The 27,162-nt window shown below is 45.5% G+C and overlaps 3 protein-coding genes across 4 annotated transcripts; all 3 read right to left on the bottom strand.

The window, feature by feature from the left end:
* Nucleotides 1–7,079: 7,079 nt before the first annotated feature.
* Nucleotides 7,080–7,629, bottom strand: LOC125539389 (actin-depolymerizing factor 6). Its single transcript, XM_048702831.1, has 2 exons — nt 7,370–7,629; nt 7,080–7,274 (listed from the first exon to the last, which is right to left on the bottom strand). Exons 1-2 carry the CDS (start codon nt 7,615–7,617, stop codon nt 7,124–7,126), a joined length of 399 nt encoding a protein of 132 aa, XP_048558788.1. The 5' UTR covers nt 7,618–7,629; the 3' UTR covers nt 7,080–7,123.
* Nucleotides 7,630–8,322: 693 nt separating this feature from the next.
* LOC125539387 (DNA-binding protein HEXBP) lies at nt 8,323–11,153 on the bottom strand. 2 transcript variants are annotated; one of them, XM_048702829.1, is made up of 5 exons: nt 10,710–11,149; nt 10,011–10,149; nt 9,835–9,926; nt 9,227–9,320; nt 8,323–8,666 (listed from the first exon to the last, which is right to left on the bottom strand). In XM_048702829.1, exons 1-5 carry the CDS (start codon nt 11,001–11,003, stop codon nt 8,473–8,475), a joined length of 813 nt encoding a protein of 270 aa, XP_048558786.1. In that variant the 5' UTR covers nt 11,004–11,149; the 3' UTR covers nt 8,323–8,472. The 2 variants fall into 2 exon arrangements, with proteins under 2 accessions (XP_048558786.1, XP_048558785.1); XM_048702828.1 differs by having other exon boundaries at nt 9,835–10,149; nt 10,710–11,153.
* Nucleotides 11,154–21,212: 10,059 nt separating this feature from the next.
* On the bottom strand, nt 21,213–24,229 carry LOC125539386 (serine racemase). Its single transcript, XM_048702827.1, has 7 exons — nt 23,951–24,229; nt 23,369–23,561; nt 23,185–23,271; nt 22,869–23,099; nt 22,141–22,214; nt 21,860–22,046; nt 21,213–21,593 (listed from the first exon to the last, which is right to left on the bottom strand). The coding sequence occupies exons 2-7, from the start codon at nt 23,554–23,556 to the stop codon at nt 21,347–21,349; spliced, it is 1,014 nt and encodes a 337-aa protein (XP_048558784.1). The 5' UTR covers nt 23,557–23,561; nt 23,951–24,229; the 3' UTR covers nt 21,213–21,346.
* Nucleotides 24,230–27,162: the final 2,933 nt, after the last annotated feature.

The following is a 27,162-nucleotide window of genomic DNA, read 5'->3' as shown; positions in this document are numbered from 1 at the left end:
CCTCAGGAATGGTCTTTTCCATCCCCTGCATATTGAAGTTCATCACAAAGCTCTTGTAGCTTGGTGGAAGCGACTGAAGGATTCTGTCAATGACCACGTCATCCGGGAGATTAACTCCCAGCTGAGTCAAGCGGTTATGCAACCCAGACATTTTGAGTATGTGCTCACTGACAGAACTATTTTCCTCCATCTTACAGCTGAAGAACTTGTCGGAGACTTCATATCTCTCGACCCGGGCATGAGCTTGAAAACCCATTTTCAGCTCTTCGAACATCTCATATGCTCCGTGTCTCTCAAAACGCTTTTGGAGCCCCGGTTCTAAGCTGTAAAGCATGCCGCACTGAACGAGGGAGTAATCATCGGCACGTGACTGCCAAGCGTTCATAACGTCTTGGTTCTCTGGGACAGGTGCGTCACCTAGCGGTGCTTCTAGGACATAATCTTTCTTGGCAGCTATGAGGATGATCCTCAGGTTCCGGACCCAGTCCATATAGTTGTTGTCATCGTCTTTCAGCTTGGTTTTCTCTAGGAACGCGTTGAAGTTGAGGACAACGTGGGCCATTTGATCTACAAGACATATTGTAAATATTTTAGACTAAGTTCATGATAATTAAGTTCATCTAATCAAATTACTCATTGAACTCCCACTCAAATAGACATCCCTCCAGTCATATAAGTGAAACATGATTCGAGTTAACTAGGCCGTGTCCGATCATCACGTGAGACGGAATAGCCAACATCGGTGAACATCTTCATGTTGATCGTATCTTCTATACGACTCATGCTCGACCTTTCGGTCTTCCGTGTTCCGAGGCCATGTCTGTACATGCTAGGCTCGTCAAGTCAACCTAAGTGTATTGCGTGTGTAAATCTGGCTTACACCCGTTGTATTCAAACGTTAGAATCTATCACACCCGATCATCACGTGGTGCTTCGAAACAACGAACCTTCGCAACGGTGCACAGTTAGGGGGAACACTTTCTTGAAATTATTGCGAGGGATCATCTTATTTAAGCTACCGTCGTTCTAAGCAAATAAGATGTAAAACATGATAAACATCACATGCAATCAAATAGTGACATGATATGGCCAATATCATTTGCTCCTTTTGATCTCCATCTTCGAGGCTCCATGATCACCGTTGTCACCGGCATGACACCATGATCTCCATCATCATGATCTCCATCATCGTGTCTTCTTGAAGTTGTCTCGTCATCTATTACTTCTACTATGGCTAACGCTTTAGCAATAAAGTAAAGTAATTACATGACGTTTATGTTGACACGTAGGTCATAAATAAATAAAGACAACTTCTATGGCTCCTGCCGGTTGTCATACTCATCGACATGCAAGTCGTGATTCCTATTACAAGAACATGATCATCTCATACATCACATATATCATTCATCACATCCTTTGGCCATATCACATCACAAAACACTTGCTGCAAAAACAAGTTAGACGTCCTCTAATTGTTGTTGCAAGTTTTTACGTGGCTGCTATAGGTTTCTAGCAAGAACGTTTCTTACCTACGCCAAAACCACAACGTGAATTGCCAATTTATATTTACCCTTCATAAGGACCCTGTTCATCGAATCCGATCCGAGTAAAGTGGGAGAGACAGACACCCGCCAGCCACCTTATGCAACTAGTGCATGTCAGTCGATGGAACCAGTCTCACGTAAGCGTACGTGTAAGGTCGGTCCAGGCCGCTTCATCCCACGATGCCGCCGAATCAAGATAAGACTAGTAATGGCAAGCAAATTGACAATATCGACGCCCACAACTGCTTTGTGTTCTACTCGTGCATAGTAACTACGCATAGACCTAGCTCATGATGCCACTGTTGGGGAACGTAGCAGAATTTTAAAATTTTCTACGCATCACCAAGATCAATCTATGGAGTCATCTAGCAACGAGGGAGATAGGAGTGCATCTACATACCCTTGTAGATCGCGTGCGGAAGCATTCAAGAGAACGGGGTTGATGGAGTCGTACTCGACGTGATTCAAATCACCAATGACCTAGTGCCGAACGGACGGCACCTCCGCGTTCAACACACGTACGGTTAGGAAGACGTCTCCTCCTTCTTGATCCAGTAAGGGGGAAGGAGAGGTTGATGAAGATCCAGCAGCATGGTGGCGTGGTGGTGGATGCAGCAGGATCCCGGCAGGGCTTCACCAAGCGCAAGCGGGGAGGAGAGGTGTTACGGAGGGAGAGGGAGGCGCCAAGAGCAAGGGGTGCGGCTGCCCTTCCTCCCCCCCCCCCTTTATACAGGGGCCTTGGGGGGGCGCCGGTCCTAGGGAGACGGATCTCCAAGGGGGCGGCGGCCAAGGGTGGCTTCCCCCCCAAGCCAAGTGGGGGGCGCCCCCACCCCTAGGGTTTTCCAACCCTAGGCGTAGGACAGGCCCAAGGGGGGCGCGTCAGCCCACTAGGGGCTGTTTCCCCACCTAATTCAGCCCATGGGGCCCTCCGGGATAGGTGGCCCCACCCGGTGGACCCCCGGGACCCTTCCGGTGGTCCCGGTACAATACAGGTAACCCCCGAAACCTTCCCGATGGCCAAAACTGGACTTCCCATATATAAATCTTTACCTCCGGACCATTCCGGAACTCCTCTGATGTCCGGGATCTCATCCGGGACCCCGAACAACTTTCGGGTTACTGCATACTAATATCTCTACAACCCTAGCGTCACCGAACCTTAAGTGTGTAGACCCTATGGGTTCGGGAGACATGCAGACATGACCGAGACGCCTCTCCGGTCAATAACCAACAGCGGGATCTGGATACCCATGTTGGCTCCCACATGCTCCACGATGATCTCATCGGATGAACCACGATGTCGAGGATTCAATCAATCCGTATACAATTCCCTTTGTCAATTGGTACGTTACTTGCCCGAGACTCGATCGTCGGTATCCCAATACCTAGTTCAATCTCGTTACCGGCAAGTCACTTTACTCGTGCCGTAATGCATGATCCCGTGATCAACCACTTGGTCACATTGAGCTCATTATGATGATGCATTACCGAGTGGGCCCAGAGATACCTCTCCGTCATACAGAGTGACAAATCTCAGTCTCGATTCGTGCCAACCCAACAGACACTTTCGGAGATACCTATAATGTACCTTTATAGTCACCCAGTTACGTTGTGACGTTAGGCACACCCAAGGCACTCCTACGGTATCCGGGAGTTGCACAATCTCATGGTCTAAGGAAATGATACTTGACATTCAGAAAAGCTACAGCAAACGAACTACACGATCTTTGAGCTAAGTTTAGGATTGGGTCTTGTCCATCACATCATTCTCCTAATGATGTGATCCCGTTATCAATGACATCCAATGTCCATAGTCAGAAAACCATGACTATCCTTTGATCAACGAGCTAGTCAACTAGAGGCTCACTAGGGATGTGTTGTGGTCTATGTATTCACACATGTATTACGATTTCCGGATAACACAATTATAGCATGAACAATAGACAATTATCATGAACAAAGAAATATAATAATAACCATTTTATTATTGCCTCTAGGGCATATTTCCAACATCTTGGGCGGTTTTTGTTTCTTTTTAGAGGAGTGTGATTTAGATTTCCGCGAGGACGCTGTGAAGTCACAAAACATGGACCCAGGTCTTACGTCATCCAATCCAACCTCGGTAACCTCACCAACCAAGTGGGATATAAGCGAACCATCATATTTGGCATCTGCTTCATCCTCCTCCTCGGTTTCAAGGTTAGGTATGGAGGCATTACACTTCGGAGAAACCTTTAATCGGTCAATCTCCATATGTTTAAGCACCCCAACCGATAAATTAATTTCATTATCATTCTTTCCGATAGAGCATCCAACATTCTTTAAGCTAGAAGAAATACGTGAATCTGAAAAGAAAGAAAAGATTTTGCGGATAAATTACCTGGAACGGTGTCCAAATTACGTGCAGCCTGACGTCGCATTGCCTTGTCCATAGCATGTTCATCGGTCGGAGAAGAACCATCAACAGAGACGGAGTGACGGTTACTACGCCGAAGGGGGGAGCTTCCCTTAGACATAAGAGCCACCGGTGTCGTCGCGCGATCCGTCGACAATGATGAAGCAGTAGCAAACATGGTAGGTGTTGAAGACGAAGTCGGTGCAGAGAGACGAACACATGGCTCCATCTGTGTAGCATCGTGAGACGGCTTGGAAGACTGCAGACCAGCCTATGTGGGTGGGCAGACCACAGCAACAGCCGGCTGCTGAACCGGCACGTCCATTCACTGGCGGAGATCTGTAGCCTCATGCATATCAGCTGGACATATAGATGAGTCGACGGTCTCCGCTAGGCCAGCAGCTGGTGGACCAAACTCCCCATTAATCTGATGCATGGCAGTGACTCGGCTGGGAAGGTCCAGGCCTGCGTGTGCATTGCCATGGTCAGCAATGCTTGCGTCCAATTTATCTGCATGCATCGCATCAATGGATAGAATGGTACTTGTACGTGACTCTTCCATGGTGCTCATGGGTTTGTGCGAGCAAACTCTCTGTGCATCCGAAAAACGAACATCTGTGTTCATTGGGACGGTCCCACTCCCATCAGACTGAGATTCAGACAAAGCTGCACCTGAGACTCCAGAATTTTTTGCCTTTTTATTCGCATCACGATCAGGCAAGTCATCCTCGCGGTTAGCCCCATGGTCGGGTCCATCATCATGGTGTTCCCAAATACGAGGGATAAAATCATCATCAGGCTTGAAATCATCGTCCTCGAGAACAAACCGGAAGTCATAACCATTTAATTTGATATACCCCCCAGCCGACACTGAGGCACTCCCTGCATTATCCTCTTTCTTGAATATATTTAGATTCAGGACAGCCACCTGAATACGCATGATGCCACGACGTCGTAAGCAAATCAAGTCAACATCTTGTGTTGCACCGATGACGGATCCCACTGCCCACAAACCAAGAAAGTGGCGAAGTGGCGGTGGAACTCCAGTGACATGTACCCAAACTGGCTTCAGCGGATTATATGCAGGCTTGACATCATTTTATGATTACCATTCACTAATAGCAATCATGACATTGTGAGACTTGACTTTGAACTCGAAAGCAGACACTCGACGCAAAACCTCCATAGATGGAAAGGCAACCAAGAAGGCATCATCACCATGAGGAACGGCCTCCCACTTCCATAAAGTTTGAACCGAGGCGATTTTAGCAATCTCAGCCTCCACAACAGATGTCCTAGTTGCCCCCTTTAACCGCCCGCAGATGCTCAATCAATCTTTCTTAAGTTACTCATGAGTTCCCCGATCCCAAATTTGTTGATGCATTTAAACATACTCATCAAACATGGCGGGATTCTGATCTGGAAGTTGGATAGGATCACCCATGCTTCCAAATTCCAGACCTCCGACAACATCTTCACTCTCATCCTCCACAATCATGTTGTGCATAATCATGCAAAATGTCATCACCTCCCATAGGGTCTTTGGATCTAATTGTTTAGGAGGTCCACAAACAACTGCAAAATGGGTTTGGAGCAGTCCAAATGCCCCACCACATCTTTTCTAGCTCCTTGTCTTTGGGCAAAGATAGCTCTTTTCTGACCAACTGGATCGAATATGGTCTTGACAAAGGTAGCCCACAAAGGATAGATACCCTCAATCAGATAGTAGCCCATGTTGTACTAATGCCCATTGACAATATAGGTGCAAGGAGAAGCTTGCCCTTTAGTCAACCTAACAAACAATGGAGACCGATGCGGCACATTAATATCACTGTAAGATTTGGACATGCCAAAAAAGGCATGCTAGATTCAGAGGTTATGTGATGCAAATCCTTTAAGAATGATAATGGGCTTCTTAACATGGCTCTGATATCGCCCTTGTAGAGCTTTTGGGTAGTTCTACCATCTCAAATGCATGCAATCAAGAGATCTGAGCAAACCTGGCCACTCTCTTGCTTCGGACATTGCCAAGAGCTTTTCGGTGTCTGTGACAATTGGTTAGAACATGCTCTTCCACATGCTCCGCGTCTGTAAGGATTGCCTGCATCATCGTCATTTTATCTGCACAATCCTCCAAATCGGATGGCTCAACGTAGTGCTCGTGCATGTACTTCATGTACGAACCCATTGCTTCAAAGAAGGGACAAAAAAATTAGCACGGGCATTTCACCAAGCATTTGTCGGGCGTGGTGACCCCCGTAGGGGCGGATGGTACTTGCACGACGGTCGGACGAGAGGTGTGGACCGGCTGCGTAGGAAAACGGTTTGGCGAGCGGGTGGAGTGGCCGAGGTCGCGGAGGTCCGGGAAGGCCTTGGCGAGTGGCCGAGGTGGTAGAGCGGCAACGACGGCTGGGAGGGAAGGGGATGCATAGAAATATGAAGGGATGAAGATGCGGGTCCTGATGGGGTTTTGGGTGGGCCAGGGGAGTCGGAGTCCTACGCGGCGGCTGTCCATACTCCCACAAACTCCCCACCCCCATCCCCCCAATTTGCTTCTGGTTTGCGAGAAAACAGACAAGTGGACTGGTCCATGGACCGATGCGGACGGCGTTGGATGACAAACTGCATCCGAACAAAACAATGTCATCTGGATGTTTGCAGGCGATTTAAGGATCTGCTTTGAAGATGCCCTTACATTGTAAGTTAAATTTCTTCGTATAACGTTTCACTCTCGCATCCATAACTTTGGATTCTTTTTCAAATCACTAGCAGAAGACAAACGCGTCTAAACTTTTGGATAGTGCGAGCATCAGGGCTCCTTTCGGAACGAGCACATAAGGAGACCAGGAGCAAAACACACCACAATGTTTGTCTTTTCGTGAATAAGTGCCGTGCGGCCCGTGTGGAGCGAGTCGCTTACACAACGAGAACGGACAAATTTACGTAGTACGCACCTCAGCAACAAGGGGGGAAATAAGATCGGGCATGCCGTCTAAAATCTTGGAAACGGGAAAGACAACGAGAGAGACCATCTATGTCTAGTTTACAAGGAGGGGGAGGCTCCGACACCGACGACGGAGGGGAAACGGCATACGATGGTACGGGGGCGCAGGTACGTAGGGCGTGATGTAGATCCAGCTGCTGGCCTTGGAGCCTGGTTGGAGCGATGCGATGAGAAATTTGTTCAGAGGGCTCTGGCCTTGACGATGTCCAACGTCATCTCGCTGGGTTCGGTGGCCTGCAGCTCCACCTGGTAGCCGTCCAGCTCCCTCTTGAACCTGTCCTTGGAGCTCGCGTACAGCATCTTGCTCCTCACCCTGGACGTGTCCGGGGACCTGCATGCATGCATGCAGCCACAGGCACAGATCGTTCACTAGCTACGTGCTCACGCGTGAGAGACCATGCATGCATGGATGGATGGGTCACGTACCAGGAGATGAAGAAGATCTTGCTCTTCTGGCAGTTCTCGTCGGTGACGAAGTCGAAGTCGAAGACGGCGTAGCGGCACTCGTCGGCGGGGATGGTGGCGGTGAAGTCGGCGTAGGTCTCGCCCGGCTGCCCCACCCGGTCCACCACCACCTGCTGCGTCTGCTCGTTGATCTTGAACGTGATGAACCGGAAGCTCCGCTTCGCCTTGAGCTCCTGGAACTTGAGCTTGCACTCGTCGCTCACGGCCATGCCCGACGCCGAGTTCGCCTTGCATTGCAATCACACAAACAACAACAACAACGAGAGCAACCTCATTATCAACCAATCAACCAACCAGAAGGATCGAACCGAACCGTCATCGACCCAAAGCCGCCGCTGGCGTCTCGCGCGCGCGCTCACCATGGCTGACGATGGGCTTTCTCTTCTTTCCACGGACGGAGCGCCGGACGCGACGACGGTGGCGTCAGGCGGCGGGCGAGGTTCTCAAGGCCCGGAGGAGAGGAGGCGCCGGGCGAAATATAGGGGAACCTGGGGCTCGCATCGCATGCATGCATGGTGCCATGCCGCCGTTTTAGGAGGAAGAAGAGGGGCGGTTGACCAAGCACGTCCCCTCCTTGGCGCGTTCGCGACAGCCATGGGCGATCCACAGGCGCTGCCTCCACACCACCCATCCGTCGCTCTGACCTGTAACCAAGCTCCATCCCTGCCTGATTCGCAAAAAAAAAAAAAAAAAAAAAAAAAAAAAAGAGGCTCCATCCCTGCCCACGACAGCACAGCAGCATTTTTTTTTACTTTTTTTGCTCGGGACTTGCTGCACCAACTGCGATTTGGACGAATCGATGACAAACCAACAATACAGCCAGACACAGGCACATCGCCCGCTCGTAGAACCCCATGAATTATATCACAAATTCTGTGTAACCACAGCTTAATGAGGACAGATGGACGATCAGATATTTCAAATTATATGGCATTTCTCCAACGTCGCAGTGTAGACAGATACATTCTCATTGCATTGTAAGTTACAAGGCTGGGATTCCTCCAAAAAGAATTGTCCAGGAAGATGACCATTCTCGACATACGCTACAAAAATGGCGGCATTGTTTAACCAAAGAATTTTACAACTTTTGGAGCCTGTTTTCCTTTTGACTTTGAGCTGGCATTCTTCTCGCCACTGCTAGGTTGCTTTGCTTTTGTTTTGGTGGTTTTTACCTCTTCTTCATCAATGAAATCATCTTCAAGATCATCTCCACCATGCAGAGTATGGTCTTCCTGGTAATCTCCCTCCATATTCATACCTAAAATAAGAACGACGACAAATAAACAAGTAAACACAGATTCCTGTAATGAACTGCACACAACTACCAGCAGAAATTCAGTTGCACCAGCTAACTAACAACAAGTTCTCAACATATATAAATACATTAGATTTTGTCTAGAGTAAGATACTGGCGCCTGTACAGTTAGTCATTACTCAACCCTTACTAAGGACTGAAAAGGGAACATGTTCAGCTATCCAAAGCCTCTGCATCACAATACAACACCGCGGCCTACAAATATATCTCTGTTGTTGGCAAAGCTAACTATGTTATACAACAACACAAACAAATCTTCAGAAACAAAATAGTTGTATAACCTGAAATCATAAGTTTAGCCAGCATGCTTATATACAAGAATTATTGTCCAGATGTTTTTTTCGGTGTGAAACTTTAAATGATGGCAACAGGTAATTCAAATATATATAGACCAACTGCAACACACTTCACATTCCAGTGGACACTCAAAATGTTGCGAATGCATGCATGGTTGTGATATTGCAAAGGTTGGTTTGTCAAGGAAGAAGTTCCAGTTTGTTTACCATCATCCACCGAGGATTCGAAGTACTGTTGCCTTTTGTTCGGGCAATGCCTCGCCAAGTGTGTAACTTCACCACATATCTTACAGCAACCACCCTAACATTAATATATAGAGTTAAAATCCATGTACAAATAGGCAGAGACTGAATAAACTAAACGTAATCAAGGTAGAAGGTGTTAACAGCAACAAAAGTAACAACAGAAAGTCAAAGTTATAAACAAGCCTGGCTCCACCAACAAACTGGTTTTGTACCTCAGGACTCGTACAGAAAAACCTAAAAACGTTGAAACAGGTACTTATCGTTTATCAAGAGGTGGTTATACCTCTCAAAGATCATATATCCATTTGTTTGCATGATGCGTCACTATCCCAAAGGAAAAAAAAACAGTGAATATTCTTTGGGTTCCTCAAGACACAAGCAATTCAAACATCATAACTAGTAAGTAGGTAACTATGGCTAGCCAAAATCATTTTTTGCCAGCATGACATGTTTGTATGCATGAACCCGTAAATACAAAATGAAACTATATGTCCTTCAATTTCAATGCCTTATATTGGTAGTAGTAGTGTCATGATTCATGAGAGGGGACAGGGAATCCTGTGGAATACCTTGGGATAAATGCCGTGTGTATTTTCTGGGCAATCCTTGCTCAAATGTCCCTGCTGTTTGCAGACAAAACAGCTCGCAAAGTTTGTACCGCCTGCAGACATGTAGAATAGTGTTAACCACATGAAGAAATTGCATCTTCTGTAATCTAAGCATAACATGAATGGATGAAGAGTACCATTTTCAATGGGCTTCGGGCACTTGGAAAGGGAATGCCCAGATTCACCACAGTTATAGCAGAATTTCTTCAAATCCCCATCACCTTTGTCAGGGCAGTTCTTCATACTATGCCCTCGCTCCCTGCAGAGCAAGCAGATCTGAAAATAACAGAAAAATAATACAATTGTTAAGAGATAGTGAAACGGAAACCTTGCATATGGTGAAATCAGACATTAAACCAACTAATGTAATGGATCATGAGTTCACGATGAAACATAATTTAGCATATCAAACATTTTTCAGCAATACCATGCATTCATATGACTGCAAGGAACTGCCAGCTCGTCATATAATCACTGATGAATGTTTGTTCCCAAAGTTAAGTGTTGAATGTTGTTTGACTTGTGAGTTTCTATGGTAGTCATAAATACTCGCTAACACAAAGCAAGCGCAATCCTAGCCCGCCTAGTGACAATCTCACCAAGCAAAGGCAGGCTAAAGCAAAATCAACATCACTTCTGTCGCTGTATTTCTACTACAGCCACCAACTAACACTAATCTGCTATAAAGCCAGTCCACAGGACAGGACAGCTACATCATCCAATGCTCTTGGGTCCATGGAATCTACAGCAAGTAGCAATTCATAGCATGCCGAACAACATTATCACCACAAGCTTCTACGAAGAGCAATTTTAGCCGTGCAATGGTGGGCTGGTACCTTGTTCTTGTCCCAATAGGACTTCTCGGGGCAGTTCTTGGCCGCGTGGTCGGTGCCCTTGCAGATGAAGCACTGTTCCCCGGGCCGCATCCCGGGAACCCGCAGCGGGTGCTTCGACCTCCCCGCTCCTCCTACTCCGCCGCCGGCTCCGGCCTTCTTCACCTTCTTGAACATGCTCTTCTTGCTCTTCTTCTTCTTGGTGCCGTCGGCCGGAGGGGCGGGCGCGGGCGGACAGAGGCCGGGATTCGCCTCGCGGAAGCGCTTGCGCGCCTCCCGCTGACGCTTGTTCGGCATCGCTTGCTACGGCCGCCCCACTCTCTCGCGCTTCTCTTTGCGGCGGCGGTGGCGGTGGCGGCGGCGGAGGGGAAGGGGGAGGAAGAGGGGCGTGGGAGGGAGAAAGGACGACTGCCTCGGGTGGCAAGGGGTTTGTTCTGAGTGCTTCAAGATTCGTGTTCACGCGGAGATGGGTTCTGAACTTCTCATGCACTACTGGACCAGTATTGGTGTTTCCAGCCACTGAAAAAAGAAACACCGTTATTTCTGTAGGGAAATCAACTAGGTAACTACACTACACAAGGTGATGTGAAAAAAAGAACGCCCTGCGGCGATTAGAATAGCGATCTAGGTTTTGACCGCCGCCGCCGGCGGCGGCGGCCATTGATCCTGTGTTACAGGTCATGGGCATCTTCATGCAATTACTTTGATGATCTGACGAGAGAAGGAGACGTGATGCTTTCATGCATGGATGTGTTGCTCCCGGCTGATGCGTTCATGCAGTGTTCCTAGCTACAGCCTAGACGCTGCTGATAATGCGTTGCTCCCGGCTGTTTCAAAGGATTTGACGGCTGCGTTGTTCACGTCCCAGCGCTCGCTCTGCGGTGCTGGTTTTTTGTCCCGGCACGGCTCCACTCAAGGTGCTGTGATCGGTTTATGGTTCTTACTTCGTTAACTACTATTTGTCCCTCCGCATCGCAACTGCGGCAGGTTTCTTAGAACAGTTTGTCTGATTTGTTTTGAAGGAACTAAACGTAATGAGGATATTAAGTTGGAATTGCCGAGGGCTTGGGAACGCCCCGGCAGTGCGTGCTTTGCTGGATGTCCAGCGAAGATATGACCCCGAGGTGATGTTTTTGTCGGAGACACATCTTGACAGTTATCCGGCTGAGTGTCTACGTCGAAGGCTCAAGATGGACCAGAAGTTTGTTTGTCCCAGTGATGGAAGGAGAGGAGGTTTACTGCTGTTATGGAAAAATAATGTTAAAGTTCAAAGATTAGCTTTAGACTCTATGTTCATTGATGTAAGAATTGAAGAAAGTAATAACGTCAGTTGGCGCTTGACTGGGATGTACGGTGAGTTTAGATGGGAAAATAAACATATGACGTGGAGTCGTATGTGACAGTTGCATCGCAGCAACAGCTTACCGTGGCTGCTGATCGGTGATCTGAATGAGATCCAATATCTACATGAGAAAGAGGGTGGAAATCCAAGACCAATCTAGTACATGCAGGCTTTTCAAGAGGCAATAGATGACTGTGAATTGCATGACATGGGGTATATTGGTGATCCCTTCACATGGCATAGAGGCAGGATACGTGAAAGACTAGACAGGGGACTAACCAATGATGGCCGGTCGGTCTTGTTCCCTGATGCAGCCTTACAAAATTTGGAATATAATCACTCTGATCATCAGCCCCTATGTGTGGATACAGAGTATTTTTCTCACAATCAGATGGGAGGAAATAATGCACAGGTCAAGCGTTTTGAGGCAAGATGGTTGCGGGAAGAAAGCTTTAATGATACTGTTCCTGATGCTTGGACAAATGTAGGTGCTGATCCTAATGCTACAAGTATTTATGAGAAGCTCAATAAAATGCATGCAATATTCCACGATTGGGACCAGCGTGTCCTTAAGAAACCAAAAAAAAAGGTTGCGCAAGGCCCAACGTGAGCTTGAGAGAGTCATGGCTGGTCCTATGAACAATGATAGTGACGTAAAGAGAAGGGAATTGGCTGAATTGATTGAGTACTTGCTTGAGTTGGAGGAGATTCAAACAAGACAGAGGTCACGGGCGACCTGGCTTACGAGCGGCGACCGTAACACAACATTTTTTCAGGCCTTTGCCTCAGCAAGGAGGAAAAGGAACTACGTCAAAAAACTGAAAGATGAAGCAGGGAACTGGCTTGAAGATATGCCGGAATTAAACACTCACATTCAGAATTATTTTACTCACCTGTTTACTTCAGAGGTGCAGCATACAAATCCAAATCTTTTACAAAAGGTTCAACGCAAAGTAACTGAGCAGATGAATGATTTCTTGATGGCACCATTCTCAGCGGATGATGTTAAAAAAGCAGTGTTTAGCATTGGGGATTTAAAGGCTCCGGGGCCTGACGGACTACATGCAATATTTTTTAAGAAATATTGGCATATCCTAGGAGATGAGATCACTCATGAGGTGCTATTTGCTATTAATTCAAGACAGGTTCCGAATGAATGGAATGACACAACTATTATCATGATACCCAAGATTGACAGTCCAGAACTGGTAACTCAATTCTGTCCCATAAGCTTGTGTAATGTTCTTTATAAAATCATCTCTAAAATGCTCGCACTTCGGTTGAAAAATATATTGTCTGAGATTATCTCCCCTACCCAAAGTGCATTTGTTCCTGGAAGGATGATCACGGATAATATCCTTATAGCTTATGAATGTGTGCACAAAATAAAGAACAAGAGGGCTGGTCAGACTGGACTATGTGCGGTTAAATTGGACATGCACAAGGCATATGACAGCGTGGAATGGTCCTTTTTGCATGATATGATGGTGAAGTTGGGTTTTCATGAACAATGGATTGAAATGATAATGGCTTGTGTTTGCTCTGTTAGATACAAAATAAGGTTTAACTCTCAGGAGACGGATGTTTTCATCCCGACTAGGGGTATTAGGCAGAGGGATCCACTCTCCCCTTACCTTTTTCTTCTTTGTGCAGAAGGTCTTTCTAGTTTATTGCAGTTTGAAGAAGAAGCTGGTGGCATAGAGGGAATTAGAGTGTGTAGAAATGCACCATCAGTATCACACCTTTTATTCGCTGATGATTCTCTGATTCTCATGAAAGCAGATGTTTTAAATGCAGCTTCCTTACATCATGTTCTAGATGCCTACTGTGAAAGCTCGGGACAATTGGTGAGTTTGGCTAAATCTAGTATTTTTTTTAGTCCTAATACACCTGCAACTTCTAGGACTGAAATATGCCAGGAGTTACACATTGATACTGAGGCATTATCAGATAAGTATCTTGGGCTGCCAGCTATGGTGGGTGCAGATAGGAGTGACTGTTTCAGGCATTTTTATGACAGAATAAAAGAAAAACTGAAGGGATGGATGGAGAAACAGTTGTCTACTGGAGGGAAAGAGATATTACTTAAATCTGTAGCCCAAGCCATCCCAGTCTTTGCGATGTCTGTTTTCAGCCTGTCCAAGGGCCTATGCAAGGAGATAATTGATTTGATAGCACAATTTTGGTGGGGGGATGATGAGGAACACAAAAGAATGCACTGGTATACATGGTGGAAGCTTTGTTACCCAAAAAGTGAGGGGGGGTATGGGGTTCAGAGATCTCTATTCTTTTAATCTTGCCATGCTCTCAAAGCAAGTTTGGCGGTTGATCACTAACCCGGATTCCTTGTGTGCAAGAGTATTGAAAGCAAAATACTTCCCTAATGAAAGTTTATTACAATCTACCCTGAAGAGTGGTGCTTAGTTTACGTGGCAGAGCATTATGAAAGGTCTTGAAACATTTAAGTTGGGGTATATCTGGAGGGTTGGTACCGGTGAGAACATTAACATCTGGAGCGACCCCTGGATACCGTCTAGTCCGGACAGGGGAGTTTTATCAAATCGGGGGCAAACACTGATATCACGAGTTCATGATCTAATTGACCCTATGACTGGTTTTTGGGACGAGGATCTGATCAGATCTATATTCATATCGGTTGATGTAGACAGGATCTTGCAAATTCCCCTCAACTATGGGGCTTTCGAGGACTTTATCGCATGGCACCCGGATCATAAAGGGTTTTTCTCTGTGAAATCAGCATACAAAGTACAATGGATACGATCTTTCCAGGTACATGCAACGGTGATGGCGCGACCTGGAGGCTCAAGAACTCCAGCAGTGTGGAGTACACTATGGAAACAAAAGGTCCCACGTAAAATTCAAATTTTTTGTTGGCGTGCTCTACATGGTATTATTCCGCTAAAGTCCATACTCACGAACCGTCATATTGGAACTAATGGGGCATGTCCTATATGTTATCAAGATGCGGAAGATGTCCGCCACCTACTGTTTGATTGTTGCAATGCCAAGCACCTCTGGGAACGCCTAGGCATAGCGGGAATGATTGAGGAAGCAAAGTTGATCGATCGCTCAGGGCCAGTTATATTGGAACATCTACTCCTTGCACCAGATTTACCCTTGTCACTAAAACCGAATATTACTGTCAAACAAGCTCTTATGGTGGGCAGCTGGTACTTATGGTGGATAAGACGTGAACTCACTCATGATGGTAGACCACCACATCCCACGCGGTGGCATATGTCCGTCCTGGCAATTGCTAGTAATTATCATGAAGCTAATCGCAAACAAAATGATAATAGAGAGATGAAGTGGACGAAACCAGACCTCATGTTCATAAAGGTAAATGTTGATGCGGCCTATTTTGCAGATGAAAGTGCAGGAGCTTCGGCAGCTGTAATTAGAGATGATAAATGGAACTTTTTAGCAGCACAATGCAAATATATACCTCATGTTGCAGATGCAATGATGGCTGAAGCAACGGCGATGCGTGATGGTCTTGTGTTTGCAAACTCCCTTGGGTTTCCTCGTGTGGAGGCAGAATCAGATTCCTTAAACGTCATAAACTTTTGTGATGGCCAATCTAGATGGTGGGATGCTGCAACAGCAATTTTCGCGGAATGTGTGGATGTTTCTTCTTTAATAGGGAAGGTTATCTTCAAGCATTGTTTTCGTTTTTCCAATCAAGCGGCGCATGTGCTAGCTAACTTTTCTTATTGTAATAAGACCTCTTTAAACTGGACAGACGAGCCCCCGGGTTGTCTGATCTCTTCACTTGTGGACGATGTAATGCCTATGTTAAATCAATAAAGCTAGCCATGATGGCCTTCCCTAAAAAAAAGTAACTACACTGCATGTATACAAACTTGATCCATGGTGTAGTTTAGTCCATATAAAATTGTAAAATACTCCCTCTGTAAAGAAATATAAGAGCGTTTAGATCACTAAAATAATGATCTAAATGATCATATATTTCTTTTCTAAAATCTTAAAAGTGCACGCGCACTCGTTGGAGAGAACGAGCGGCCGTTCTGTCACTCGCATGCATACATGCATGTATTGTCTGCTAGTGCATGTGACTACTAGCATTAAATGCGGTCAGACTTGTCACATGTGACGAAAAACAGATCCACGTCTATTTATTTCGGGTTTTTTAAATTTTTAAAAAGTCATATCTTTCAAACCATGCGTCGGAATTTAGATCCGTCTTCACTGTTGGATTTCTCGTGACGAGATCTTTGAAACTAGATCCCACATGAGTATGTTTCGACGAATTTTTTTCGATGCCAACTTTCGTGCTATATAGTGCAACTAGTCTACTATTCTGACCAACTACCTAGTAGTCGTTGTGTAACCCTCCTCCCTACTCGTGGATGCATAGTTTTTCACTGTTGGCACACCCTACCCCCACCTCCTCTGCAAGGGATATGTGCAACTTAGTCTATTGTTCAAGCCAATTGCCTATTAGTCAATGTGCAACTCCCTACGCTCTCTATTTGTGGACCTGTATTTTCAATTGGCGGGACCAACAAACAGAGTTGCACATAGTCTGCTAGGTAGTTAGCCACGGGCAATATACAAAGTTGCACATCAGTTGAATGATAAAAAGTTGCATATAAACAGAGTGCTAAAGTTGCAAAATTCACTAGGGGGTGGTTTGGGCCGTGTGCTAGCAGGAAAACTACACATCCATGGGGTACAAGAGAAAGTTGCAAATCACAGTTAAACAGTTGGCTGTGGTAGTATACGAAGTTGCACATCCACTGTTAGGTTGTTGGCCGATGCAGCAAATAGTGAAGCACATCCACGGACAGGAAAAAATTGCAGATCAACTACTATGCAGTTGACCTGGGTAACAAACGAAGTTGCACATCTCATTGGAAGGAGTTAGTTTTGCACCATCATTGAAATCTGCATGTTTACAGTATAGGAGAAAAGTTGCACATCCCTGTCAGGTAGTTGCACACCGACGACTAGCCAGTTGCACAAAACAGGGAGAAAATTACACAATTTTTTTTCCGTCAAAACATAACCATGCGGGATCTAGTTTCGAAGAGCACGTCACGAGGGTTCCAAAAGTGAAAACGGATCTTAATTTCGACGCGCGGTTTGAAAGTTATGATTTTTTAAAAAACTGAAAACACAAATTAAATACGTTCACGCCAGTTCACATGAATAATTTACAATTATTTATCCTCTTCACATATGTCCACACCTGTTTACTTTTTCTAATATGAGTCAGGAAGACAAAAACTTACCTTTTTCAGCCGGCCACCACGGAGTGCTAGTGGGCAGCCGGCCACCGGCTAGACGCGTCCTATTTCTTTATGAAGGAAATACAAAAATTATTTGAGTCAAATACACTAGTGATACATGAGGTTGCACGTGTTGATTATTTTGATTTCATACCGAAATTTGAAAAACATGTTGATCCAGTGCCACAACTTGTGTTAACAATGCAATACAATAGATTCTTTTTGTCTATAGCCGTCAAACTCTGCCTACATAGCGCATATTCCTGTCTATAGTTGCCTAATCTACCTACATGACGTGTTTGGGTCTCACTTGTCAGTGTAGAGAAACAAATCTGCCTCAACTCAAAAACATCTCTCTATCTCACACTATGACATGCTGCTTGTCAGTAAGCGGAAAAGAAATAGGAACCAAAAAGGGCGGGCCTCGATGATTCGAAGTGAGTTGCACAATGTTGATCAAAACTTGTTGCTAGGAAAACGGATATTGCTTTTGGATCTAGGGAGTATATGCTTCTGCACGTCAAAAATGTATTTTGCCAAGGTCATTTTTATTTTTGAAAAAAAAATAGATGTGTTCATTGTTACACACAAATGCTACCTGTAAATTTTTAAGGGAAAAACTTAAGCATGTTGATGTATGCAAAAAAAAGTCAAACAACAAATGTTACTTTCAAATGGTACACTTAATTTTGTTTTTTTTTTCACCGATGAAGCACGGATGTCCACTTTGCATGAAGTTGGCAAGCGCCCTTGTTACACTAACATAAACATCCACAGAAAAACAGAAATTTTAAATTTTATTTCTTATTTGTTTCTTATTTACTATTTACCATGGAGCATGTGTTCCCTAGAGCCAAAACTCCGCGTCCCTAGGAAAAGGGCTAAGAATTGGAAAGAGAGGTGCCAAGGAAAAAACCTATAATTGGTTGGGTGCTAAACACTGGAGAGAGAGAGGTGCTAAGGAAAAAAACTATAATTGGTCCTAATACCAGGTTGAGAGAGAGAGAGAGTTGACCACAAGTGGGCCCAAGCTAGTCCAATTTGTGAGAGAAAGATAAATAGGGAAATACAATATTCTAACATGTGGGTCAAAAATTTGGTGTCAAGAAAAAACTAACATTGAAGTTGGTTCGGTTTCCTTAGGGCCACTCCAAAAGCAATCACCTAATAGGCTCATCAAATATTCGTGGACACATTTAGACATGGCTGCGAATAGCCGGGTCATCCAACCATATTTATCAAAATGCCCCCCTTGTCCAATGGAGAGGGAAGAGAGAAGTGAGGAAAGGAAAAAAAGTGAATTTATTGTGGGGCCCGTGGATGTCTGGACTTCCCTAATTCCCCCATGGTTAGGAATAGTTTGTGGGATTTCAAACATCCGAACTAGTCCGTGAACATTTGGTGACCGCCGTTGGATGGCAAAAGATATTTGAACTGTCCAACCCAAACAATTTAGTAACTGCCCGTTGGAGTTGCCCTGAGAACCGACTATATTGCTGATGTTCTAAGCATGGACTATGTTGGTCAAACCTTGGTGCTAAGAAACCTTACCATTGACTTCAGTTAGTGCTAAACATTGAAGGAGGTGCTAAGCTAAAAAAAGGACGCTGATATCCACCACACGTATGGTATAATAGGCATTCGCCCACACACCGTGTGTGACATGAGCAGGGGCAGTTCATACGGGCTATGTGTGGGCGAACAGTAGAATTGCCCACACGTGTGGGCGTAGCTACTTCGTGCCACACGTCCAACAAGTACTACTCATCCTCACCCCGCGCGTGTGGCAGGAAGTAAATATGCCCACATGTCCTGACGCAGCTACATTAGGTACCCGCGGGATGACGATTTAGTTGCCATCCGGGATGACAGATGTAGTTATCCGGGATGGCAAATATGGTTGTAAAAGCATGTCAACTCTCTCTGTTTTGATTAACTATAGTTGTCATGTCTAATTTATGGTAGTTGCCGCATGTAATCAAACCATAGTTGTCGTGTGTGATTAACTACTTGCCACATGTGGTCAAACAATAGCTTCCATGTGTGTTTACCTAGTTGCCATGTGTGGTTAATCACAGTTGCCATGTATGTTTATCTAATTGCCACGTACGCGCAACTGTAGTTGTCGTCTAGCAAACGATTCATAGTTGCCATGTGTGTGTTGCCTAGTTGCCATGTATGCGCAACTGCAGTTGCCATCCAAACAACATACGACTGTCCCGTGGGCGAAAAGTAGTTTGCCCACACGCCCGTGGACTAGGTGGTGGCTGTGTGGGCAGAAACTAGTTCGCGCACACAGCGCAGCTGGCAACCGCATGCTGTGGGGCGTGTGAACGACCTCTTCAACGCCCACACACCGGCCTTGTCCTACGTGACACGCGAAAACTGCCTCGGTGTGACAAGATTCGTGCAAACTTAACTGGGCGGTGATCCAGGCGTGTGGGCGAGTGATAATATTGCCACACGTGTGGGCGTAAGTGTTTTCAGAAAAAACTAGAACTGGTACTAGAACCGGGTTCTAAGAAAGATCTGACCACAAGTAGGCGCCCACTGTACCCACTTGGGCACCAGGTTATAAAAAAATTAACACTATAGTAGATTCAATTTTCTTAAACTGAGTTTAGTAAATTTCTTTTTTTTAAGAAAAAGAGGATGATTCCCGGCCTCTGCATCTGGGAGATGCATGTGATCATTTTATTGATTATTCTCGAGGACCTTACAAAGTAGTACAACGATATGCCTGAATCCGCCATCTTGGCAACATCTGCCGCTACTTCAATTCATATGATGAAAGGGTGCAAACTGGGTCAAATACCCAGACCTCTCACCTAAGCCTAACATCTAATGCTGGAGGCCCCGACGGAGCCACATACCGGGTCCAGGTCACAAACCGGTCTAACACACTCACATGTGTCGTCGCCGTCATCTTCCACTGGTCCATCTTCAGAGCAGATTGAGGTGCCAACCTTGGCAGGTACCTCCGCCATTGACGCCACCATGACGCCAAACGACGACCTCCACCTACGCGAGTCCATCTCCAAGCAACAGACGCAGATCCAAGCTAGGATAGGGCCACACCACCGCCGTCGCCCACCACCCACAAGCGCCACCCAGCCCCAAGGTTCCCAAAGCGGCGCCTTCAAGAAGGGAACGACACCGTGAGCGCCGTCGCCGCCCAACAAAGTTCGGGCTTTCGCCCAGGAGACCTAGGGGAAGGGGAAGTGAGGGGATCAGTCCATACCGACGCCTCCAAGGAGGGGAACGACGCCCTCAAGCGTCGTCGTCGACGCGGTCAGCCATGGCCGACCAGGGATTTCGCCCGAACTAGATCCCTGTTACCAGCAGCGCCTCTTGTACAGAACCGATGACCCAAGGAAGCGCGGCCCGACGAGGATGGCCCGCACGCCGAACAGGGGAGGAAGGGAGGCACCAGATCGCACACACCAACCACCGCAGAAACCGCCGCCGGCCGCTAACGACCACCGGATCCCACCGCCCGCACGGCCGGGACGCCAGATCCACCGCCCGCACGATTGCTAGCCGGCCGTGCCTTGCCAATGGAGCCGCCTCTTCAGATCCGGAGTTCCCCATGCAGAGGCAGGGCAACCGAGGCTCCGCCGCCACCATCCTTGGCGCCCCGGGCGCCCGGCGGCTGCCTCAGACGGCAGCAAGGAAGGGAAGAGGAGGAGGGGCGGCTAGGGAGGAGGAGGGAGGAGGAGGAGGGGTGGCAGGGTTGGGAGGGAGGAGGGTTGGGTTAGTAAATTTCGTAGAACCGACTACATTGTTCATGCCAGCCACGGACCTTGGGCGCCGGGTACACACGTGCTACCCACTACACAAGGCACCAGTTCTTGTTAACCAGGAGATGTGCCGCTTTTATACCCAGGGCACTGTAAGAAATCAATGGTAAAACGTTTTGCACCGAGTAGATCAGCAAACAAAGAGTAAGAAATCGGTGTTTTTACATGTCTGCAGCCATTCACCTCGTGCATTTCAAATTCAAACAGTTTTGCACGGCCCCAATTTCATTTACACAGGGATTCCCAGAGCACGCGGAGGTCCACATTGCCGCCGGAAACAATGATCCCTATCTTGCTGCTCTCATGCCAAACGGGGCTTTGCTTGAACTCGTCGGAGAGGGCAGCGGCAAGGCCAATGGCTCCGCTAGGCTCCACAGCCACCTTCAGCGTCTCGTAGCACATCTTCATGGCGTCGACAATGGCATTGTCATCCACGACGATGACATCGTCCACCAAGTCACGCACCACCGGCCTAGAACATAAAATTAAATATAAAACATGCCTCATAGTTCTATCCATTAGCAAACATTTTTATTACAACGGAATAAGTCGCATTAACATCACAGATCATTCCAGGGCGTTCGCATCAAGATAAATTTTGGCAAAATAAACTATTCAGCTAGCATTGACATTCTCGTGAAAATTCAAAAACTAAAGGTCAGCGTTTTGGTATGATTCCAGGTTAGTAATGCACGTGCAGAAAATGATGGAAACATACTCAATGTATATTTGCCTTACCATGTCAAGTCACCGAGAAACGCTCGTAGTCCATCAGCAATGGTGTTGGTTGCAGGCAGTTTGATGATCCTTCCAGCAGCCTTGGACTGGGCTGAATCATCAGCTCCCTTTGGCTCTGCTGCCAGAATACGTATTGAAGGGTTTATGGCCTTTGCAGCCAGTGCCACACCAGAAATTAAACCACCACCTGTATTTTAGCCAAAAATATTTCCCAAGTGTCAAATTATAAAAGATTTCCACGCAAAGAAAATACGTTAGGGAGAAGCTAAGAGAGTACAGACCACTAATTGGAACAATTATTGTGTCGATTTCAGGGACTTGCTCCAAAAGTTCAAGGCACACTGTTCCCTGACCACTGAAAAACATTCAAGTAAAATTCCTATATCTCATGGGAAATTCAAGGGGAAATGAAAACTCGAGTTACTCTATGCACTAAGAGCAAACACAACGCGTGGAAGAAACTTCAGAGATATTGATTATATGCTGGATAAAACACATCGTTTTTTTTTGGTGTGGAAATATTGGGTTGATGATATTCATTCAGTCCAAAATGGTCCTATATAAAATAATTAAAAATTCGGAAGGTTCTGTTTATGGATGAAACTAATTAAGATTCATGAAATCCTAAAATTTAGATAATGATATTGCTAATATGATTCCAGGGTTAGTATGTAGTCATTCCATTTACTCCTTGTGATCATTCCCTGGAAGAATAGTTCATCAGTCTTGAGTAAGCAAGTTATCGAATTTTTACATATTTTAATTTCAAATTCCAGCTAATTTTCACATCTAAAGAGTAGTCTAGTCACTAGGACTACTTCAGGACTACCGAACTACAAAACGTTACCAGAAGTGATGTATATGGTACCTTCGATTTTTTTTTTATCATCTACCTTAGGGAAAATGTCAGGACTCTATAGGGAGCATTTCTAGTTTTGGGGAAATGAGGATATTTGTCATGTTATACGGAGCAATTAAACAATAAAAGCTTTGGATGGCAAAAGACTACCTGATAGTATACTTATCATTGAATGGATGAATAAGAATAGCACCAGTCTCATCCTGGACTTTTTTAGCTGTAGATTCTCTTGATTCCATGGTGACATCGCTCCAGATAACCTGACCACCATAACGCTTAACATTCTCAACCTTACATGCTGGCGCGTTTTTGGGTATGACAATGTAAGCAGGTATGCCACGCAACTTTGCAGCCAGTGCCACAGCAGCAGCATGATTTCCACTGAGAAGAAATCATATCATCAGTATCTTAATTTTCTTCTGAATGTTAGGAACAGTCACCACAAAACACTGAAGCTAGCATCAACCTGCTATGCGTCACAACGCCCTTTGCCGCCTGGTTGTCATCAAGGGCAAATATTGAATTGGATGCCCCTCGGATCTTGAAAGCCCCTCTACACAGCACAATGCAAACATATGTCCACAACAATTAGCAGCATGTACTGCAAAGCATCGAATAGGTAAATAGCACACGGAGGCAGTAACTCTCACGCCTTCTGGAAGCATTCACACTTGAAGAACAACTGCTTCCCTGCTATGGCATCAATAGAAGTTGATGACAGGATGGGTGTCTTGTGCACGTATGGTGCGATGCGGGCCTGCGCCTCCCTGATGGAATTGATATCCGCGGCGTAACCCTGACCTTCTGCGCTTTGGCCATCATCATCTCTGCTTCCCATCAGGCCTAACAAGTATCAACAACATCAATCATGTACCTTGTCCTAGTTCAGTCATACACTGATGCTGATACACACCAGTTCAGTGCTTCAATATATTGCAGTATGTAGATCATCCCATCAGAATGAACTTCATACAATATAAAAACGTACATAACTACATAAATTAAAATAAAAGTGGCTCTAGTTTAGTGATTCACGGCTCACATTTCTTGGTCGTACTGGCGGCTGAAGGGGGAAAAGAAGAAATGAAAAAATAAACAGAGAACCATATCTACTACTAGTATGCTAATTTAACCATCTACTAGGAAAATACCAGCAGTCATATAACTAGCGAACTGATTGATTCAAGCAAGCTGGTTGGTACAGTCAAGCAAGATTCGGCAGTAGAAGTTACCGCAGAAAGCAAGAGGAACCACGGAACTGAAAGAAGGTTCTGACGAGGAGATGCAGGAATCTGGTGCGGAGAGGGATCTGATGGAGGAGGCGGGCAGAATCTCGTAGACCTTGCAAGTGAGATGGGCGGAGATTTGAAGGCGGAATCTGCCGAAGTGGAAAAGGCAGGAATCCTTCCAAGAGCGAAATCCAGAGAGCAACTACTTTTGTGGGCTAAAGGTACCCTTGCGTGCAATTTTTGTGGGTTGAGAGCGCCAAGGGCCACTTTTGTGGGCTAAAGGCGTGTCCAGCCACCACCATTTTATCGTGCTGGGCGTTGGTTTTATTTTTCTGTACACTTTTGCAGGTTTTATATGGGCTTTATTCTGGATGTTTTGGTTTTTCGGTTTATGTCTGGTTTATCCTAGATTTTGAAGAAAAAAATACACGGAAAAATTATTTTTGCGCAAAAAAATGTGCTTTCATGAGAAGCATATATTTGCTTTTCGTGGAGACAAGGATTTGCTTCCGCAAGAACCACAATTGTGCTTGTTGGAAAGGGAAAAAATCATGAATTTTTTGTGTAATTTTTTTCTTCAACGAGAAGCACAGATTTTGCTTCTGTGAGAAGCACAATTATGCTTATCGAAAAGGGTATTATAATGAGAAGCACAGATTTGCTTCTTGTGGAGACACAGATTTATTTTCGGGGGAAATGTCTTTCACGAGAAGCACATATTTGCTTCTCGTAAAGGTATAAATTTGCTTCCGCGCTACTTTAGAAAGGAAAAAAAAATCATGTTTTTGCATGTTTTTTTGTGCTTTCACAAGAAGCACAGATTTGCATCTCGTGGAGAGACTGATATGTGCTTCTCTCAAAGGGAATAAAAGTAGGAAAAAATCATGCTTCCGGCTCTGGGTTTTTTCTTCAAGCTTTTTCATGAAAAAAAGTTTATCAAAACTAATTAACATGAGGTTTAGTTTTGAAGATCTCGACACGAGAAATCCAACAGTAAAAATGGTTTGGTATTTGAACGCATGATTCAAGAGATAAAAAGTTTTGAAAAACAAATGAATCTACGAAAAAAACAAAAACTCTCATGAGACGGCCCAACATAAGCTAAGCATCATTTCTAACTTGTGAAATTTGGTGCCTTAATGGGCTGGTTTGAGTAAGGTTGTTCATCATGCTTCTCTGTCGAGGCATACAAATCACAAACCGTTTTCATCGTTGGATTTCTCGCGTCGAGATCAACTAGATCTCACGTTAATAGTTTTCGGTGAAAAAAAATCTTAATCACAAATCGTTTTCACCGTTGGATTTCTCGCGTCAAGATCAACCAGATCTCACGTTAGTTTTTGATGAAAAAAAATCATAACACCCCCCTCCCCGGGTAAAAACGAGAACCGAAAAAAGGAAACTAGAAAAAAAATGAAAAAGTGGTTCCCCAAGAAAATGTTTTCACCGTTGGATTTCGGGAAGCACGGTTCAAGACTAGAGGAAAGCCAAGCAAAAACGAAAAAGTGACCCCCCCCCCACACACAGTAAACTCACATAAAACCTGAAAACGCATGTAGAAAAAAAATTTGAATTCCCGATGGTGCGTTCAGCGCGAGGACCAAGAAAGTGACCTTTACGGGAGCCCTCCAAGAGTACCCCTTAATTAGTTGCTCCCATTTTTGTTAGACTAGATAATTACTTGTGAGTTATAAATTTGATTATGTAAACAAATGTTTATAAAATTATGCCCGTGATTTACCTACCTAAGTAAAAATCGCTTGTTTTGTAAGAACATATTGGTTTACCACATAGAACATAATTTTATTCGATAAGTCAATGAAAGGTGGGATGGTTAAGACGATTTTCAAAAAAAAAACGGATGACTTTTTTGGAGATATGAGGAAATGAATCAAAACAGGGAGGGGGAGGGGGAGTATGTAAGGTTGGACAAGTACTCTGCCTAGCATGAAAATGAATGTCATTCATTCTTTAAGTATATAGTAGAGAAACAAAAAATACCATGGAAACAAATCAAACAGGCTGAGAGTGTTGTTGTGAGGCAATCATGTGAAGGTTAGGGTTTTGGTTCCATCATTCCCGCCGGCCGGGTCGATGTTCTACCTCATTATTCATGCCCTCCTGTACAATGTGTGGGAGTTTTGATCTGGTTTGGATGGTGTATATCGCTAGATTTTGGTGTCTAGGGGAGGGAGTTGAGATGGCGGCAACCTCTTTCGTTAAATAAGTCCTAGCAGCTAGTAGTGTATACTTTTCCACCGACGAGCGAGTCGAGGTGGGTTTTTGCAAATTGAATCTTTGTTTGGCTCGTGTGATGTGTTGTTTCCCCTACAAGGTAGATACTATTCTTATTTCTTCACAATGATAGTTTGTGGAGGTTTTCTTCTTTTCTAGCTGAGGGAGTCCTGAATTAGGGGGTCTCCGGACAGCCGGACTATCTTCATTGGCCGGACTGTTAGACTATGAAGATACAAGATTGAAGACTCCGTCTCGTGTCCGGGTAAGACTCTACTTGGCGTGGAAGGCAAACTAGGCAATACGGATATGGATATCTCCTCCTTTGTAACCGACCTTGTGTAACCCTAACCCTCTCCGGTGTCTATATAAACTGAAGGGTTTTAGTCCGTAGGACAACAACCATAACATACAATCATACCATAGGCTAGCTTCTAGGGTTTAGCCTCTCTGATCTCGTGGTAGATCTACTCCTGTACTACCCATATCATCAATATCAATCAAGCAGGACGTAGGGTTTTACCTCCATCAAGAGGGCCCGAACCTGGGTAAAACATCGTGTCCCCTGCCTCCTGTTACCATCCGGCCTAGACGCACAGTTCGGGACCCCCTACCCGAGATCCGCCGGTTTTGACACCGACATTAGTGCTTTCATTGAGAGTTCCGCTGTGCCGTCGCCATCAGGAAGGATGTCTCATCCCGTCTTTAAAGAAGGCACTGTTGCTGAGGGAGCTTTGGCTATCGGCCAAACTCTCCAGCTAGGTGGTTTTCTTATGACCGCCTGTTCGGCCGCTGCGCCGACGATGACTTCTCGGGTCATCGAAAGCAATCTTCACGTCAGCTCGGAACTCGCCGAGCAGTTAGATCCAATGGAGCTCTCTTCCCTGAACGAGCTCTTGGATCGCATCGCCGCCCTGGGAGTCGCTACAGACTACGATCAGATTGGGCCTAAACCCGATCTGAGAGAGATCAACTCTCCC

The sequence above is a fragment of the Triticum urartu genome, chromosome 2 (genome assembly GCF_003073215.2).
Source record: "Triticum urartu cultivar G1812 chromosome 2, Tu2.1, whole genome shotgun sequence".
Lineage (NCBI taxonomy): Eukaryota > Viridiplantae > Streptophyta > Magnoliopsida > Poales > Poaceae > Triticum > Triticum urartu.
This window is presented reverse-complemented; position numbering and strand designations above follow the sequence as displayed.

Bases quoted from the DNA above. Each gene is read 5' to 3' on its own strand.
- LOC125539389 (XM_048702831.1), bottom strand. From the start codon at position 7,617: ATGGCCGTGAGCGACGAGTGCAAGCTCAAGTTCCAGGAGCTCAAGGCG. The intron at 7,275-7,369 runs GTACGTGACCCA...GCATGCATGCAG, and splicing joins AAGATCTTCTTCATCTCCTG to GTCCCCGGACACGTCCAGGG.
- LOC125539387 (XM_048702828.1), bottom strand. From the start codon at position 11,003: ATGCCGAACAAGCGTCAGCGGGAGGCGCGCAAGCGCTTCCGCGAGGCG. The intron at 10,150-10,709 runs GTACCAGCCCAC...TGTTATTTTCAG, and splicing joins CCTATTGGGACAAGAACAAG to ATCTGCTTGCTCTGCAGGGA. The intron at 9,321-9,834 runs GTATTCCACAGG...TATTAATGTTAG, and splicing joins CACACGGCATTTATCCCAAG to GGTGGTTGCTGTAAGATATG.
- LOC125539386 (XM_048702827.1), bottom strand. From the start codon at position 23,556: ATGGGAAGCAGAGATGATGATGGCCAAAGCGCAGAAGGTCAGGGTTAC. The intron at 23,100-23,184 runs GTTGATGCTAGC...ATTTCTTCTCAG, and splicing joins GGCGTTGTGACGCATAGCAG to TGGAAATCATGCTGCTGCTG. The intron at 21,594-21,859 runs GTAAGGCAAATA...TTTATGTTCTAG, and splicing joins TTTCTCGGTGACTTGACATG to GCCGGTGGTGCGTGACTTGG.